This window comes from Lutzomyia longipalpis, chromosome 1 (genome assembly GCF_024334085.1).
Source record: "Lutzomyia longipalpis isolate SR_M1_2022 chromosome 1, ASM2433408v1".
NCBI lineage: Eukaryota > Metazoa > Arthropoda > Insecta > Diptera > Psychodidae > Lutzomyia > Lutzomyia longipalpis.
The window spans coordinates 7,514,419-7,532,073 of NC_074707.1; the positions used below are offsets into that span (position 1 = coordinate 7,514,419).

At 33.6% G+C, this 17,655-nt stretch overlaps 1 protein-coding gene across 1 annotated transcript in view; it reads right to left on the reverse strand.

The window, feature by feature from the left end:
• LOC129786886 (uncharacterized) overlaps positions 1 to 16,265 on the reverse strand; it is a 24,144-nt gene extending 7,879 nt beyond the window's left edge. The window contains exons 1-4 of the mRNA XM_055822138.1: positions 15,871 to 16,265; positions 15,449 to 15,701; positions 11,043 to 11,130; positions 2,596 to 2,772 (exon numbers count right to left, since the gene is read on the reverse strand). Coding sequence (XP_055678113.1) covers positions 2,596 to 2,772; positions 11,043 to 11,130; positions 15,449 to 15,701; positions 15,871 to 15,942 — 590 coding nt within the window. The 5' untranslated portion in view covers positions 15,943 to 16,265. The remainder of the gene's footprint in view (positions 1 to 2,595; positions 2,773 to 11,042; positions 11,131 to 15,448; positions 15,702 to 15,870) is intronic.
• Between the last annotated feature and the right edge of the window lie 1,390 nt (positions 16,266 to 17,655).

Below are 17,655 nucleotides of genomic sequence, written 5' to 3' on the forward strand. Positions count from 1 at the left end.
TACATTTTAGTGCAAAATGTTAATTAACATCACAATAAAACGCAATTAAAGAGAAACATGCGAATGACCACCAAAATGAAATCTTAAAGAAGTCATAATGCGTTGAATAAAATATTGAATATATCCGCGGTTATTATTCGATTAGAAAAACTAATTCTACATAATAATTTTATTTACTACATTTATCATTGGAATAAACAATTTTGAATTTTCTTCTTTAATAAAAAATAACTGAAAATAAAAAAAATATTTATTTGTAACCGACTCATTTCTACGACAACCAAAAATAAGTCTTTAAGAAGTCGCAACGGACGCAACATTTACTGCAGTGTACCAACTACGGAAGAATTACTACCTGACTTAATTGTTTTTTAATTACGTACGCAAATGTACACAAAATGAACCACGTACGCATGATTTACGTACGGAATTATAACGTAACCTTGAATTTAGGCCTAAAATTATTTTATGAATCTTCAATAAATTATTCAATATGCGTTTTTATGTCTTATTTTCGTTGACATAAAATCATTAAATTGTATCTGTCCACTAAATGAGTATAAAACTATGTAAGTTTGAGCTTTTCATTAGCAACGGCAGTGACTCATCGTTTCTAATGCCAAATTACTAAATTCCAAAATGACTCACTTCTAATGCTCAGTCTATGGAATTTTTTCGATAACAGTTATGCTTAGAAATATTTTTATGTTTATGGTAACTTCGAAAAAAAAGCCAGAAAGAATGAAAATTTAATTTTTAGTCTCATTTTATTTAATTTTGCTTTTGTCAAGATCATTTTTTTTGGAATATCCTTAATTTTTGAACCCATTTTTAAGAACATTTAAGACATCAAAATAATAAGATTCTAATTACAAATTAATATGAAAAGTACACCATGATCAATAAATTTCCACCCTGTGGAGCTTTTTTCTCAAAAAGTTTTTTGGATTTGCAATAATATTCACGAAGGTTAATCACAGAAACTGTGTCCAAGTGCTTAGGTGAATAGGGTGAAAGGGTGGTGTAGTAGTGGATGAAAGGGGTCAAAAGAGGGGCGCAAAGTGGCGGAATTGAATTTGAATACGCGGCGCTCAAAAGGGAGAGAAGGCAAATGGTCATTTTTGTGTGTTGGTATGTCGAGTGAGTGTGCTACACCGGAAAAGACGCTATATAAAGCCCGGGGGGGTTACGTTATAATTCCGTACGTAAACCATGCGTACGTGGTTCATTTTGTGTACATTTGCGTACGTAATTAAAAAACAATTAAGTCAGGTAGTAATTGTTCCGTAGTTGGTACACTGCAGTAAATGTTGCGTCCGTTGCGACTTCTTAAAGACTTATTTTTGGTTGTCGTAGAAATGAGTCGGTTACAAATAAATATTTTTTTTTATTTTCAGTTTTTTTTATTGAAGAAGTAAAACCAAAATTGTATATTCCAAGGATAAATGCAGTAAATAAAATTATTATGTAAATAGTTTCTCTAATCAAATAATAATCACGGAATTATTCAATATTTTATTCAACGCATTATGACTTCTTTAAGATTTCATTTTGGTGGACATTCGCATGTTTCTTTTTAACTGCGTTTTATTGTGATAACATTGTGATAACATTTTAACATTTTGCACTAAAATGTATCCATGAATTGTTTATAAGTAAATTACAACGATGAAATCATTTCAAAATGTGATTTATATTAAAAGATGAAGCAAAAATTGAATTTTATGTTCACGACTACCCACAACTTTACGTATTCTCATTACAAAATGTTGTCAGAACTACGACAACACTACGACTACTTTGCTTAAAAAGTACCAAGTATTTAAATTTTTTGCATTATTTTATTGAAAAATCGTAGAGAAATTGTTGACGACTACTTATATGATTCAATTTTGAACAAGAATACAATAATAGCAATAATAATTAAAATATTGGAAAAATAGTTTTGACTAATCGTGAAAACCCGTGTTGCTTGGGTCGTTGAGTATAAGAAAAGAGCAAGAACTGAGCTGATGTTGCTGAAAATGGTATGTTTCATTTTGTTTGTAAGTTGACCTGTTGGCGCAGGTAGTGACCTTTTTTATTGGTCTTTAATTGTTTTTAAATTACGTACGCAATGCACTCGAAAAAGGTAACGTACGCATGGTTAACGTACGCAAATAACATGACACCCCCGGGGGTGTTGTTGGTGGTGAGAATATATAGGGTGAGTGACTTTAGAGTTCTTTGCTCCTTTGTGTGGTATAGGAGGGCACCATATCGATTTGATGTTATATGAAAAGGTACAAAACCATGCTGCCCCCTCATAGTTGTGATCCACCGCCCCCCCCACTTCCCCCCGGAATATGAAAGAAAATATTCCATACTGCCAAACATTTTGTGTGGTCAAATCCAAAAAGCGGCACACATGGGTAAATAGACGAAGGTGTATAAGCACTTGTGATGGCGAAATCAACATGATTGGATTTTCCAATCATCCGGGAAAATCCATCGGCTATTGATTCACACGTATTTGGTGTGCCCTTGGCCAAAGACCACCCCCACACCCCCCTCTTGCCACCCCTAAAAATCTCCACTTTCTGCAAATATACTCACTTTCTCATGATAATCTCGGGAACGGAATATCGTCGTCTGAGCAATCCACCCCCATTTGTGGTGACTGCAAAAGTACCCGAACCCATGGTCCGGTTCCGGTGCTGACAACACGGAAAATCACTCGATACAGTACCCAAGTCCCAATCGGATGCTGATGATGTTTCGTCACGAAATCCACTGCAAAGGAAAATGAGAAAAAATATTATATTGAGGCTGGTGAAAATTTAATTTTCCTCCACTGAAAAAACATCTCATATTGGCAATTAAAATTTTCATTAACCCTCTCCTTGCTATTAAGCAACAAAAAAATCCGTGGGCTTCAGTTGGGGCTGGCGATGGGGGTACTTTTGTGTGGGTGGGACCATTGATTTTGCCATGTTAAATGAAATTTTCCACTCACCGGCTGCAAAAACTGACCCGGGTAATTCGACAGAATATAATTCAGCTCAAACCAAAACTTTGCCTATATATGAAAATTATCCTAAAAGCTCTGTCTGTAAAAGCTCCTAAATGGTCGTTGTTGTTGCTGGGTTATACAAAATATGGAGTGCCATCAGCAACTGAATGGAATGTTGGTGGTAAATCAAAACTGGTGTGCTCTAACAGTTCAAACCACTTAAATTCCCCACACGATGCGGCAAACACAGATTGCGGAGTAACATTATAAATCCTAAATTGATATTAAACAGATCTCAACCAAGTTCAATTTCAGGCATTCACAGAGTGTGTTGGTTTCCGCTTTAAAATAAATATTAACATGCAAATGCGAGAATGAAAATTTAAACTTGAGTGCTTAATGGGTGGCGGCAATATTTGAATCATCATCCGTGTTGATTGAATTATTCCCAAATTTGGAGTTAAAAGGATTTTAAAGGATTCCAAAATACTTTTTTTTCTGTGGATATGAAGAGTGGAATTTATTATTTTTAATTTAATTTTAAGTTTAGTTTTGTTTTCAATTTATTGTAGGAAGGAAGAATATGATCCTACGCGATTAAATAAAAAGTATTATCGGAGATATTAAAGAGCTTTTTAAGGAGCTTTTAGATTCCTCCGGGGGTGTCAAGGTGAAAATGTTAATCAAAGAAAATGAAAGAAGGTATTCCTTGAATCAACACACACACTTTGACGCCCCGGATAGGAGCAAAAATCTCTCAAAAATAATTTTTATTTATATTTAAATTTTTATTTAATCACACTGAAAAAAAAAAGAAAATCCTTAAGTTTTCTTTAATTATTTTCTGTTTAATTTTTCACTAAACTTGCTTCCTTTCTACATACAAAAATCATGCAATTTATAGTACGAACTATCTTTAACGATTTAGAAAATACAAACTTACCGGGAAAGTGGAAAAGTCAAATCCCAAAAAACTTTTCGTTCTCATCCATATGTACAAAAAGGATGGGAAAATTGCGGGGAGTGAAAGTATGTAGTTTTTCCACTCTGTGTAGAATAATTGCTGGAAACATGCAATATCTCGGTGAGTATTTTCTTTGCATTTCCGTTTATGTTTGGACAGTGAAGAATGAACCAGGAATAAATATTAGTTTTTTTTTATGTTGAGAGCGGTAAAAGATGTGTTTAATTTGGATATCACATTTTGTGCGCATAATAAAATCTTGCTATTTGTGGGGGAATGTGGAAAATTTTCCAAGTGGCCAACAAATAAAGTCTCGAAGCTAAAAGTCTGCTGTGTGGAAAAATTTTCGGGGAAAATGTGCTAAAATTCTCGGTAAAATATGTGAGGAAAGAAACTTACATTTTCGTAGAAATATTCAGTGAGATGTTTGCTCGTTCTGTTATTATTCCAAAAAAGTGAACATGAGATGCTCATTTGGGTGAATAAAGGTAGTTGAATTTTTTTCATTGTGTCCCCAATAGCGACTGCCTGACTTTGAACAAATTCGTAGACATATATACTAGGGCTCGGACTTTCGATCTGAACATCGAAGCTTCGGTGATTCGAAGCATCGAAGCGTATTCGAAGCACTGCAAAAGAACTGCTTCGTTTTTAAAATGCTTCGATTATTCGAATAATCGAATAAGCTTCGAAGCTTCGAGTAATTTTTAGATATTCGAAGCTTCGAAGCTTTTTGAAATATTCGAAGCTTCGAAGCATTTTAGGTATTCGAAGCGGATGGACGACCCGTTTTAAAAATGCACAATTGAGCTGTGCTTTTTTTGTGAATTTGTGTAGCTTGAAGAACTTTTCTTATAAAATTATCCTCAAGCGCGAAGCGTCTTTAATAAAAAACAATGTCCTTAAGAAATTATTTTATTTTTAAAAATCTTTTTTTAAGGTGTCTTCAAGCGCGAAGCGCCTTTAATAAAAAACTAATGTCCTTAAGAAATTATTTTATTTTTAAATATTTTTTTTAATGGTGTCTTCAAGCGCGAAGCGCCTTTAATAAAAACTAATGTCCTTAAAAAAATTTTTTTAACCTTTTTTTTGGGTGTCTTCAAGCGCGAAGCGCCTTTAATAAAAAACTAATGTCCTTAAGAAATTATTTTATTTTTAAAAATCTTTTTTTAAGGTGTCTTCAAGCGCGAAGCGCCTTTAATAAACAACTAATGTCCTTAAGAAATTATTTTATTTTTAAAAATCTTTTTTTTTAAGGTGTCTTCAAGCGCGAAGCGCCTTTAATAAAAAACTGATGTCCTTAAAAAAAATTTTTTTAATCTGATTAAAATCTGATTGGGGGCTTGAGTTGACTAGTTTTTTATATGCATATGTAGTAACATGGGGCTTTATTGTGCTTCGCGCAAATTTTGGAGGAAAATAAAGATCGGCCTATCAGGTTCAAGTGCCACAAACAAACTTTTCAGCTTTAAGATTACTTTCAATTGTGCATTGCAAAAAAAAACAATGTTTTGTTCGAAATTATTCGTGTTCATTTCGTTTTGTAAAGTACTAGATAAGCCCCCAATCACGTGTGAGCAAATTGCACTTGAAGGTATAATATGGGAGCATATCTACCTGAATTGAGTTAATAATGAGGGTAGCATAATGACTTCTAACGGTCATTGTTGTAAAACCCGTTATATCCTATTTAATGGTAGACATAGGCTAAATTTAATCTCTAAAAGAATGTCTGTCTGTAGCAAATAAACTTCTACAAAACGACTGGGCCGATTCTGCTGGAAAAACGTGCATTCGCTATTTAAAAAAATGTTTTGTCTCTCGCAATGATTTTTTTATTTGACTGAAAATTCGGTTTTCTGTAGGAGGTACCTGAGAAATATAAAATGAATTTTTCCCTGTGACCCTTAAAAAATTCAAAATGGCGCGCTCGAAAGTCAAACATGAAACTTCGTTTAAAAAAATTTTTTTCCGAAAAAAAAAACATTGGTAATTAAAAAATCTTTGAAATCATATTCAGTCACTCCTTTTTTTTTCAAAAAGAAAATTACTTTTTATTAAAGGCGCTTCGCGCTTGAAGACACCTTAAAAAAAAAAAAGATTTTTAAAAATAAAATAATTTCTTAAGGACATTAGTTTTTTATTAAAGGCGCTTCGCGCTTGAAGACACCTTTAAAAAAAAAGGTTTTTAAAAATAACATAATTTCTTAAGGACATTAGTTTTTTATTAAAGGCGCTTCGCGCTTGAAGACACCTTTAAAAAAAAAGGTTTTTAAAAATAACATAATTTCTTAAGGACATTAGTTTTTTATTAAAGGCGCTTCGCGCTTGAAGACACCTTAAAAAAAAAAGATTTTTAAAAATAAAATAATTTCTTAAGGACATTAGTTTTTTATTAAAGGCGCTTCGCGCTTGAAGACACCTTTAAAAAAAAAGGTTTTTAAAAATAAAATAATTTCTTAAGGACATTAGTTTTTTATTAAAGGCGCTTCGCGCTTGAAGACACCTTTAAAAAAAAAGGTTTTTAAAAATAACATAATTTCTTAAGGACATTAGTTGTTTATTAAAGGCGCTTCGCGCTTGAAGACACCTTAAAAAAAGATTTTTAAAAATAAAATAATTTCTTAAGGACATTGTTTTTTATTAAAGACGCTTCGCGCTTGAAGACACCTTAAAAAAAAGATTTTTAAAAATAAAATAATTTCTTAAGGACATTAGTTTTTTATTAAAGGCGCTTCGCGCTTGAAGACACCTTAAAAAAAGATTTTTAAAAATAAAATAATTTCTTAAGGACATTAGTTTTTTATTAAAGGCGCTTCGCGCTTGAAGACACCTTTAAAAAAAAAGGTTTTTAAAAATAACATAATTTCTTAAGGACATTAGTTTTTTATTAAAGGCGCTTCGCGCTTGAAGACACCTTAAAAAAAAAGATTTTTAAAAATAAAATAATTTCTTAAGGACATTAGTTGTTTATTAAAGGCGCTTCGCGCTTGAAGACACCTTAAAAAAAAAGATTTTTAAAAATAAAATAATTTCTTAAGGACATTAGTTTTTTATTAAAGGCGCTTCGCGCTTGAGGATAATTTTATAAGAAAAGTTCTTCAAGCTACGCAAATTCACAAAAAAAGCACAGCTCAATTGTGCATTTTTAAAACGAGTCGTCCATCCGCTTCGAATACCTAAAATGCTTCGAAGCTTCGAATATTTCAAAAAGCTTCGAAGCTTCGAATATCTAAAAATTACTCGAAGCTTCGAAGCTTATTCGATTATTCGAATAATCGAAGCATTTTAAAAACGAAGCAGTTCTTTTGCAGTGCTTCGATTTTTTCTCAACACTTCGAAGCATCGAAAAGTTCGATTTTTCGGAGCCCTAATATATACACCAATCGCGGAAGATTTAATACAATATACAGCCAAATTGCGTCAATTGAACGGGATTGCTGTATTAGCTTTCTACATACAAAGTTCCAAATTCTTTTCTTCCTTCGCGGCTTGTGCTAAATTTCGCGAAACAAACAGCGCATTTACTTTTTTCTTTTATTAAATTTTGTGTACAGATAAGCGTGGTGTTCTCACTGTGAATTCTTCACGGCAACTAACGTAAGTCTGAGATGTCAGCAGATGTGGAGGTACTGTGTGTGCTATGGAGATTCACTAATGAAAATCCACTCGAAGACAATTTACACAGAGCAATGACGTCGAAAGAGAGCGATTAGCGACCATATAATCACCATGTTAACTCCACTCAAGCGCCAATTAACATGTTCATCCTCTACTTGGACAATCACACACCGGCTGAACACATCTCCCCCTCCCTACCCTATATCCAAAGAGATTTTCTTGTAAATTGTGCAAATTATCGAGCACATGATCCATCGGCGAGGACGAAATAGAAACAATCAATATTTTCCATTCTCGTGCTCAAACAGAATGCACGGCAGGTCAATAGATGGGACAAATTCTATACACTTGATGCTCTTCACTGAGAGAATATTTTTTTTTTTTGGAGATTTAACTACCAGGAAGTTGTTTTTTTTTGTAATTAAGTAGTACCTAGTAAAGGTGTGAATATTTAAATAAGAATAGGTATAGTATTTAATGTTAATTGTATGGCGTGAAAGCTTTGCTTGATTCATAAATTCATTCTAAAAAACTAGAACCAACAAGATTTTGGTTTTTTCTCAAGATTTTAACGATTAAATATTGATGAACAATATTAGCTACAGAACGTTGTAGTTTTTAATATAAAGAATTTAGAATAAGAACCTTTAAACTACATTATAAATTTTTACAATTTTTCTTTAAAATCCGTGAATTTTTAGCGTATGAAAAAATCTCACAATTCATCGGAAAAAACAAAAATTCATTAAATTGTTTTTATAATTAAGAATGGACTAATTGCAAGCGAAAAAAATGTGCCGTCATTGAAACGTAAAACTTCCCAAATTAGCAAATATTAATTAAGCTTTTGTGAGTATATTTTGAACACAACAATTTTCCTGATCTCGAAAGTTTCCACTGTTAATCTATTTTTATTAATTTCTTTTAATTTCCGAACTTTTCTCCATTTTTCCCATACATAATATTAAAGAATTAGTTTGAAAATAGTTCTATCGATCGATCTTACTAGCAACTACTATACCAAAAAAACTCAACAACATTAAATCAATATTATGACCAATAGAGACGCTTGAATATTCAGTGTTAAAGCAGCAACATGGAGACAGATTTAATCTTTGTTTGATATTTTCATATTGTTTTTCCAACAGCGACAGATTTGGTGGAAGTACTATGTGCATAACGAGATACATGGCCTCTCATGGCAATATTATATATCAGCTTCACATTTAATTATTCTTTTGCAAATATTTTGCTCTAAATTTGCACTCAGGCTATTTTTGGGTGATGCTAAATGAAGTCAATGAAGGGTGACATTTCTGGAAAATATTCATGATGTCACCTCAAAGAATTTTGTTTATGAAAGCCTCACGCTTGCAATTTTCCTGAGTGAAATAAACACAGGTAGGTATAGGAAAAAAAAACTTCCTCCTTAACCTTCCGTCACAATGTGTTTTAGTCTTTCTTTTTTTTGCTCCCTTCTGAGATGAAATTTAAGTGAAAATTTGGTACGTAACAGACGTAAATTGGCGAATCCGGTGATGGGTCTTATCAATCTTGACGATTTATTTCCACCTGACTTGAGATATTCCCTCGGGATCATCGAATTTCTCACATTCGTGTGCACGCTTTTTCGGCTCATCCTCGCATAAATGCTATATATCTCCTCTCGTGCGCCTAAATTGACAAGGACACGCTCACCAACATTGAGACGATTGAGACGGAAAAATAAAGAGTCGAAGGACACACATATAGCGCACAAAAGGTGTCTTTTCTTCCGTTAATTCCTTAATGGCGCCTCTCCCTCACCTCCCACGCGCTCAATTGGCAAGGAAGTCTCAGCAAGAAAAAAGTCACGTGAGATATTTATTGAATAAATCTAAAGACAAATATTTACCTTTAAGCACTCTCATGTGAGGTACAAAAAATCACACGTATACCATTTTAGAGCAACTCACAACCTTTATTATTTGCTTCCTTTATATTAAGAATTTACTCTTAATCTCCACACCTGAGAGACAGATACGTTGGTACTGAACATATTTATTATGAAGATTTGCTGTCGAGAGAGATATTCTTTTTCTTTCAGGCAGAGAAAGATATTTTCCATAAATAGCTCTTGCAAAATCATCGTGCACAAGTTAAAGGTTTAAAGTAATATATTATGGCAATGAAGTTCAACTACCTGAAATTGTTACAGATTTCTAATCTTTTCTTGAGTCATTTTGCTTGAAAATTATCGCAATTCTACGCCTTTTATGCCTTTTTTATGCTTTTCTCTATTAAATACTACTGAACTTTATTATTTAGCTCATAAAGTTGTACCGACTATATACATGTTTAAACTTGAGCTTTTGACATTAAAAGGGTTACCTGTTCTTGAAAAAAAATCACAGAATTACATCCTTTTTTAAGCTTTAATTTAAAGAAAGTTTGCCTTTTTTAATTTAAAAATAATGAGAATTAAATTAAAATATTTACATAAATCACATTCCCAATTTCCAAAAGAAAAACCAAAAAAATATTCATAAATGAACTAACACTTCTCTTATGAACATTTGCAATAAATTTACTTTTCAGTATAAATCGAAAACAGACGTAGAACGAAATAAGTTCTTAAAACAGACTTAATGTATTCAAGGAAATTTTCATTTATTCATTTCACAGCACTTGCATTATGTATAATGCTCACATGGTGCAGTGAGAATGGCCTCAAATCAAATGCAAACGGAAAGATAAATCTATTTATTGCACCCACTATTGAATTTCTTCACTCAAAAAAGTACCAACTCAACAGATGCCACGATGGAATGAAGCTTTAAAATTTCAATTCCGTGTCAATGAAAGTAATTGGATGATAAAATGATAATTTTGTGGCATCCTGAATCAAGGGCGGAATCAATTTTATTTCATCAAACGGCAATATGATGAATCCATCAAGTGAATTGAATATTTCGCACCCACTCTGAGTGGGTGAATTGACTTTTCTCCCACTCAAACTCCCCACCCCCCTCTCGTGTGATGATTTTGCGAGAAAACGAGGGTGGAAATCAAGCGCAAAAGCCCAAAAGAGACCGCACTGGTAAATAGTAGGTATACTTGAAAATCTCTTAGCACAATTTGACGACAAATAGCATAAAGTGAAACTAGTTCAAACTAAAAGGTCAAAAATAATTTTTTTCTCCCAAGTTAGACAAGGTGTGAAAAATTCCAATCAATTGACATTGTTAAAGGCATTTGCATAAAATAAACTCGTTAAAAGAAATAATTCTCCACATATCTCTTTTGATAAATAAAATGTAAGATTGCTTGTCATGTATCCTTAAAATTTTAGCAATGCCAATTTCCATAAAGGAACATGGATTTTCAATCAGAAAACCATTAAGGTGTGTGGTAAATGTTGCTTCGGCACAGGGATTCCAATATAATAAAAAAAAAACTCCTTTATTAGAATGAATCCACACTCACCTACAAATCGATCCACGTCCTTCACTCGGTGTGTTCCAGGCGCGTCTGATTGTACTCAAAACCCCCTCAATATCCGGCACTTTCCGACCTGCAAATGAAAATCATCTCAATGAATTTTTCACGAAGTCAGAGTGTCACCATTTTCCTATCCTAACACAATGTTATAACATTCGACCATTTGGGCTCTTCTTTCCCACACAGGACTTTTATTTTTTTGGCAAATGGTCAATTGTGTGTTTTTTCGTAATTATGGTAATTTCTACATTTTTTCGCCAATCCTTGGTGTGATCCTCATGTCGTTTCAGGATAATGCTGTAGAGAATTTATCTTCAACAGCTTGACAAAAAAATTGAACATTATTCAATTGACGAGAGAAAAATCCGTCGGGAGTTTATTTTTGCAGGCTTTAATTTTCTTTTTGCAAAAAAAAATCTGTCATCATTTACGATGGGAAAACCAGCCGACAGCAATCCATCATATTTAGCTCAGAAAATTTCTAAAGTTTCCAACACAACAACAACTCTCGTTGAGGAGAGCCCATCCAGGGCAATTAGGTGAGTTTGAGTCATATATTATCTCCCTCATCGAATATCTATTGCGCCCTTTTATCATGCTACTGAATCTATATATGTATTTTATATGCAAATAGCGATTATGAGTGGTTTCTTTAATCTTATCACACAATAGAGGCAATTGAGATAAGGTAAACTACGTGGGATCTTTCTGGTGAATTGCAGTGGAAAATTTTATGCACAAACATGAGTTCAATCTACTATGAATTATAGTTGAGGAGAAGACGTAAATAAAGTCGTCTTTCATATTTTTTTAGTTCTTTGTTCCGTTATTAATTGCCTGACAACAGTGACAAAAAATAAGAGTTTTTTCATTATTTTTAAAAAGCTCGAGAGCTTTAATGAAGAAAGAAAAATTGTCTTACATTATTGTCATGGCCAAATTAAACCTTAGAAATCAAAGTTCAATAGGTGGATTTTCTGCCGTTTTATTAGAATTAAAAAAATAATTACACACTTGAATAGATTTTGAATCTTCTTTGAATTTAGAAATGATTTAAAGTAGGACTTAGTTTTTCCTTGAAATTATTAAAATTTCAACAGCCAAGTGTGAGCTTTCAAAGCTCTTTCTAATACTCATTTTTAAGATAACTTTTCGATTACATTTTAATCTTTTTTAAAGTGTCTAGACTATCTAGGAGGCGATGACCCAAACTAGACCTTTCTTTCAAGCTTAATTTTAATGATTTTATTCTGAATTTTTAAATCATTAAAAAATATTTTAATAAATAATTATTTAACTATTTAAAAAATCTACCTCATAAAGTCTTTATTAGCTAAATTTGAGGACCACGAACTTTTCAAATAACTTTAATACTTTGCATACGTGATAATTTTATTGTATGATCATATTTGGTTTGGCTTTAAAATTAAACTAAAAACTAGTTTAAACTCGAAATCTACAAAGAGATTTAGTTTGTCACTGAAGACGAACGTGGATTAGCACGAGCTTAAGTACATTACCAGTTAATAAGAACGTAGTTATAGGCTGTCCTTAACCAAATTTCTTTATTTTTCAGTCTGTCTATCATGAAATCTTAAATTTTAAGTAACTTCACAATATGCCAAAGTCTGAAGATTACTTTGTGTATGCCCTTCACTGTGGTGCGACACGTAAATCGTGATAACAATTAAAAGTGCATTTTGAGGGATTTTGAGGGGAGACGATGAGTTCCGGAGATAATAACTTTTCTATATCCCCAGAAGTAAATTAATTGTGTGACAAAGAGTATGTGGTATGGGCTGATGTTCCACGCGTGTAAATATTTGCTTCTTTTGCTGAAATACACTGACACTCTCACCTAATTTATTGTCGTCTTATACGCTATCGCCATAAAATACCAAACATTTTTGTCTCCAGCGTCGAAAAATTATTTTGAAAGTTCACGTGAAAATTTTTTTTATTTCACCTTCTCATTTTAATTACACCCACACGCAAGATAATAACGCGTGTCAACTAATAAGAAGAGAGTTTTGAGAAGGGTTGAAAAATACCATGAGCATGCATAAATTCTAGATTAAAATGTTACAACTATGTGTGTATCATACCCTCGCGTACTTGATGAAGTTCTTCTGCAGCAGAAAATCACAATTTGTGGATTCTCCTGCTTTGTTGAAGAACAACGTGGGAATTAATTCACCGCAAAAGGCGATATATTTTATCCCTTTTTAACTTTTAACAGAAAACACCCTTCCAAAGGAAAAACCACAGAACCAACCACTTGATATAGTCTCTCTAAACTCACCTCAAACGACTTTTCCGTGTGTGCACTTTGCGAATGTCTCTCGCACTGAATTTTCTCATCAAAGGTATATACCTGTATGTGGTGAATTGAATTTCACCCACGGATATCTTTTTTCCACCCCCACATTGGGAATTTTCCGCGAAAATGATGGATTTTCCACCCCCACACAGGCCTCTTTGGCAAAAGAAGCTCAAGAAGGGAGACTTTTTAAAGGTCCTTCATAAATGATGCAGCAGCACAAACAACAGACAGCATTCCTTCATAATCCATCGGCACTTTTTATCGCAACTACACCTGCCAAACAACAACTCTATTTGGGTGCACGTATTTATTTTTAACACGACACGATAGTCAATTGAGTTGCCGGCAAAAGAAATCGATGACCAAGTCAACGTATCTACGCGACGAATTTAAACAAACTGATACTCCGGCAACCAAAGGGAAGCCGGAAAACCATGAACGGCATTCAACCCACGTGTGATTCACTCGACTTTTAGGCGGGAGCTTCGAATACGAGAGCCAAGTGATAACGCGCAGACGTTTTCCGTGCTGTGAGGTGGTATTCCACAACATGCACAAGTATTCAGTTTTATGACTTTTTTTTTGCATTTTTTTAGTTGAAATAAAATTTAATTTCTTTGAAATATCAATTAATTTTAATTTGCAAGAATTTTAAAGCTCCGAAATGAAGAGCTTTAGCTTCTTTTACAACAAAATCTGCCGAGGAAGAGAGAAAATGGAAATTTTGTGAAACGGAAAAGTATTTCAGTTGATTTTCATGTATTCAAATTTTGGCGGGACTTCGAATTCGATATTTCATGTTTCGTGAAATTTTATGCAAAATCAGCGTGGGTGTGTTTGAAAATATTCTTCGATTCCTTTTTTTGTAACCGTTTTTGCTTTATTAATCTACAATTAAATTGAATGAGGATCAAGATTCAATTTTTTTTAATGTCTGTTCTATCAGACAAATCTTAGAATGAAATAGCTTAAAGACATTAGGTCTTGATTTTGAGATAATTAGATTTAGTAAAAGGGTAGTGAAAAAGCTTCTTATGTGAGTGGAATAATTTGAAAAAGATATAAAAGTTCCATGAAAAAAAATATCATCAGAAGAAGCAACATCCACAAAAGATACTCTCATAAGAATTTAATGAATAAACTTAATTTTTAGAAGAAAAGTTTCTTTTAATTTAGAAGAGAAACTTTAGAAGAGAAAAATCTTCATTTAATTAGATTTTTTCTATCTTCGCATATTAATGTCTTTTTCCATCATGATTTATGAAGAACCTGGGAAAAAGTCCCCTTTATTAACAAGCAATTACAAACAGGAAGCTTTCTTATGTGAAAAACATTTTATGCTCATAAAAAAAGGCAAAACATATTTTCCTGATTTTTTTGCTATCTCCCTTCAACCTATATAAAAAACATAAAGTGATGATTTGGGGAAGACGTGAATTACAAAATCAACCCCAATCACCACCCCCTTGATAGTCAAAATACACTTCATCAGTTGTTAGTATATATATGGGAAAGTGATTAATATCAATCCGTGTCGAAAACATCCCCCCAAATCGTTTTACTCTATCATGAAACTCAATGTAAAATGCCGGGAGATTGATGCATAAGGTAAAATAAATTGCTTCCGTTCATAAAGAAGCCCCATAAAATAATCGAGAAACTCTCAATTCCCAAACTTATCCCCGGTGCGAGCGTGAAAGTTCTGATAAGATGTTTTTGGGGGGAAGCTTGGGCATATAATACACTGTGAGCTTCAATATTTATTACGATACTACATGTTCGTTTCATAGTAAATCGATTAGAGTCACGAACACGCATTAAATGTAAATAATTTCACACAGAAGGTATTGCAGGTGTATCAGTAGGGGTAGGTGGATTTTTTGTAATGCTATAAAGTGGCCAAAAAAGGTGGAAGAATAATTAGATTTTAATGTAAAATGGCAAAAATGATTTTTTGAATAATTTTTCTTCATAAGAGCCCAAAGTTTTAGCATAAAATCTCTTGCATGTAGAATGTAAGTTATTGCAAAAACCAATAAAATCTGAATGAGAGAGAAGGAAAACTCACCATTTCGTCGTGCTATGAGCTGAATGAGTGGCGGAAGGGAAATTTCACGGCGCCAGGTATCTCGTGGCCATGGAATGAGGGGTGTTTTTCGCACTTGATCACCTTCGCCGAACTTTCGTGCACCCTTCTTCTTTCGTCCGTTAACTAATTCACACCCTTTGGGGGTTGTTGATGATTTTCCACTTGTCGCACCGACTGGAGATATTATCCCAAATGGATGAGAGAAGTAGAACATGCAAATGGGTGCGGGACTCTATGAGAAAAAAAGGGGTGAATGAAATGGAATTCGCAGACACACATTATTAAATTCCCGTGAAGAATTTGATATTTGAGCATTATTATGTATGATGATTGATGACTGAATTAATTTTCTGCCTCACTACGCAATGCTAATGGTTCAATGCATCCCGATTGTATTGTACCTTTAAGATATTCTGATAGACTCCACTGACGGTACTGGCTGTTGAGCTCCTTCCTTCACTTTCCATTTTCATACTTTTCACACGGGGGAATATACATAAAGTTCTTCCCGGGGTGGTTTCACTGTGAAACAGACACAAGCACCGTTGACCACATACTGATCGGAAAATCCACTTTCACCACCTTTTTTTTCAGTAAATCCATCATTTTTTTTTTCGTTATAGCTACTCTCACATTTAATCCAATAACTGGGAAGTCGCACACCCAAGTATCAATTATTGAGGGGGTGGCGAGAACATGCGGTGCAACCTTCAAATATGCACCAGAAAGTTCACACGAACGCGGAGTTGTTCTAGTAATTTGTGAGTTCACGAAAAAAATGAGGATAGCAGGGGAGTAGCAATTCAAATAGGAGAATGCTCACCCGCGCAAAGTTATGGAATTGTGAATTATTGATTTCACATTTTTCCTTGTTAAATCAATTCCCAACAAATACCTCTTCACCCTCTCTATATCGCACAAAATAATCACTCTAGCGCATTCAATGCACCTCCAATAAATTATACAAAACAACACAAATTTTCCCGAATTTTTCTCTATAAATCTCCCCAAGAAGAAGATTTTCCACACTCTATATTGACGTCGAGACGAAACCACACTCAGAGACACATTCTTAATATAAATTCAAAGAAAAGGCACCCAAAGGGACTATTTTTAAATAAAACTGGAAGCACTTTTAACACACTCTCCCATGCAAAGGGGACAAACCCATCATATACATTCGTCTCCGCATCGTCTTTTCATTATATGGGCTAAATTTAAATTTTCCAGATTACAAGCAATCTCATTGGCATTTGTAGCACGCAAACCACATCACAAGAATATTTTAACTATATATTGTACTATGTGTACAACACGTTCATATATCCCCCAAAGAGATCACTAAAAATTTACATATTCACTGGACAAGGCTGCACTCATAGCACCAATGAGGCATTCTCTCAGTCAAATGCAAAAGGCAGCAGCCCCCCATTTAGCTTCAATGAGCACCAAGAACGGATTTTCGTATCCACTTTCTTGCGGAGTGACTCGTTTGTGACTGAAATATGAGAGAATTTCGCGGCTTTTCTCCCCCACACTGTCTTGTTGATTTAAATTTCCTACGCGACGGACGCACGGCGACGCTACAGACATTTAGGAAGCACATCATAGTCATGGAAGGAAGGATTCTTATGTTTGCAATATAATTGTTTTCCTTAGAGAATTAATTTATCGTTATTTTTTGAAATTAAGAATTTAGAATTAGGGGAACGTGGCCCAATTCAGACCTCCAAAGGTTCACGCAGAATGAGAAAAAATGATATAAAATAAAAAGCAATATTCTCACTCAATTAATTTCTTCTTATATTAAAAGTTTTATTAGTTTTAAGTAATAGCAGATTGAAAAAGGCATGAAAAGGTCCGAATTAGGCCACGTTCCCCTAATAAAAAAATGTTTAAAGAAAATAGTTTGACTTGACGTTTTGTGGCGTTTCGATGTCAAAGATCTGCTTCATCATCAGGCCCTTAATTTTATAGAATTTACAAAAAAATAATACTTTTACAAAATATTTAAAATTAAATTAAAGGAATAATAAAACCGATTTCTATTGACAAATCTTTGATTTCTCATTTACAATACCTGTGGCATTTTGCATGTGGATTTATCCAACATACAATAGTCGTATTGTACAAGGTTTCCCTGTCAAGTACAACCGTAAACCCCTCTTATTTTCTATACCTCACAA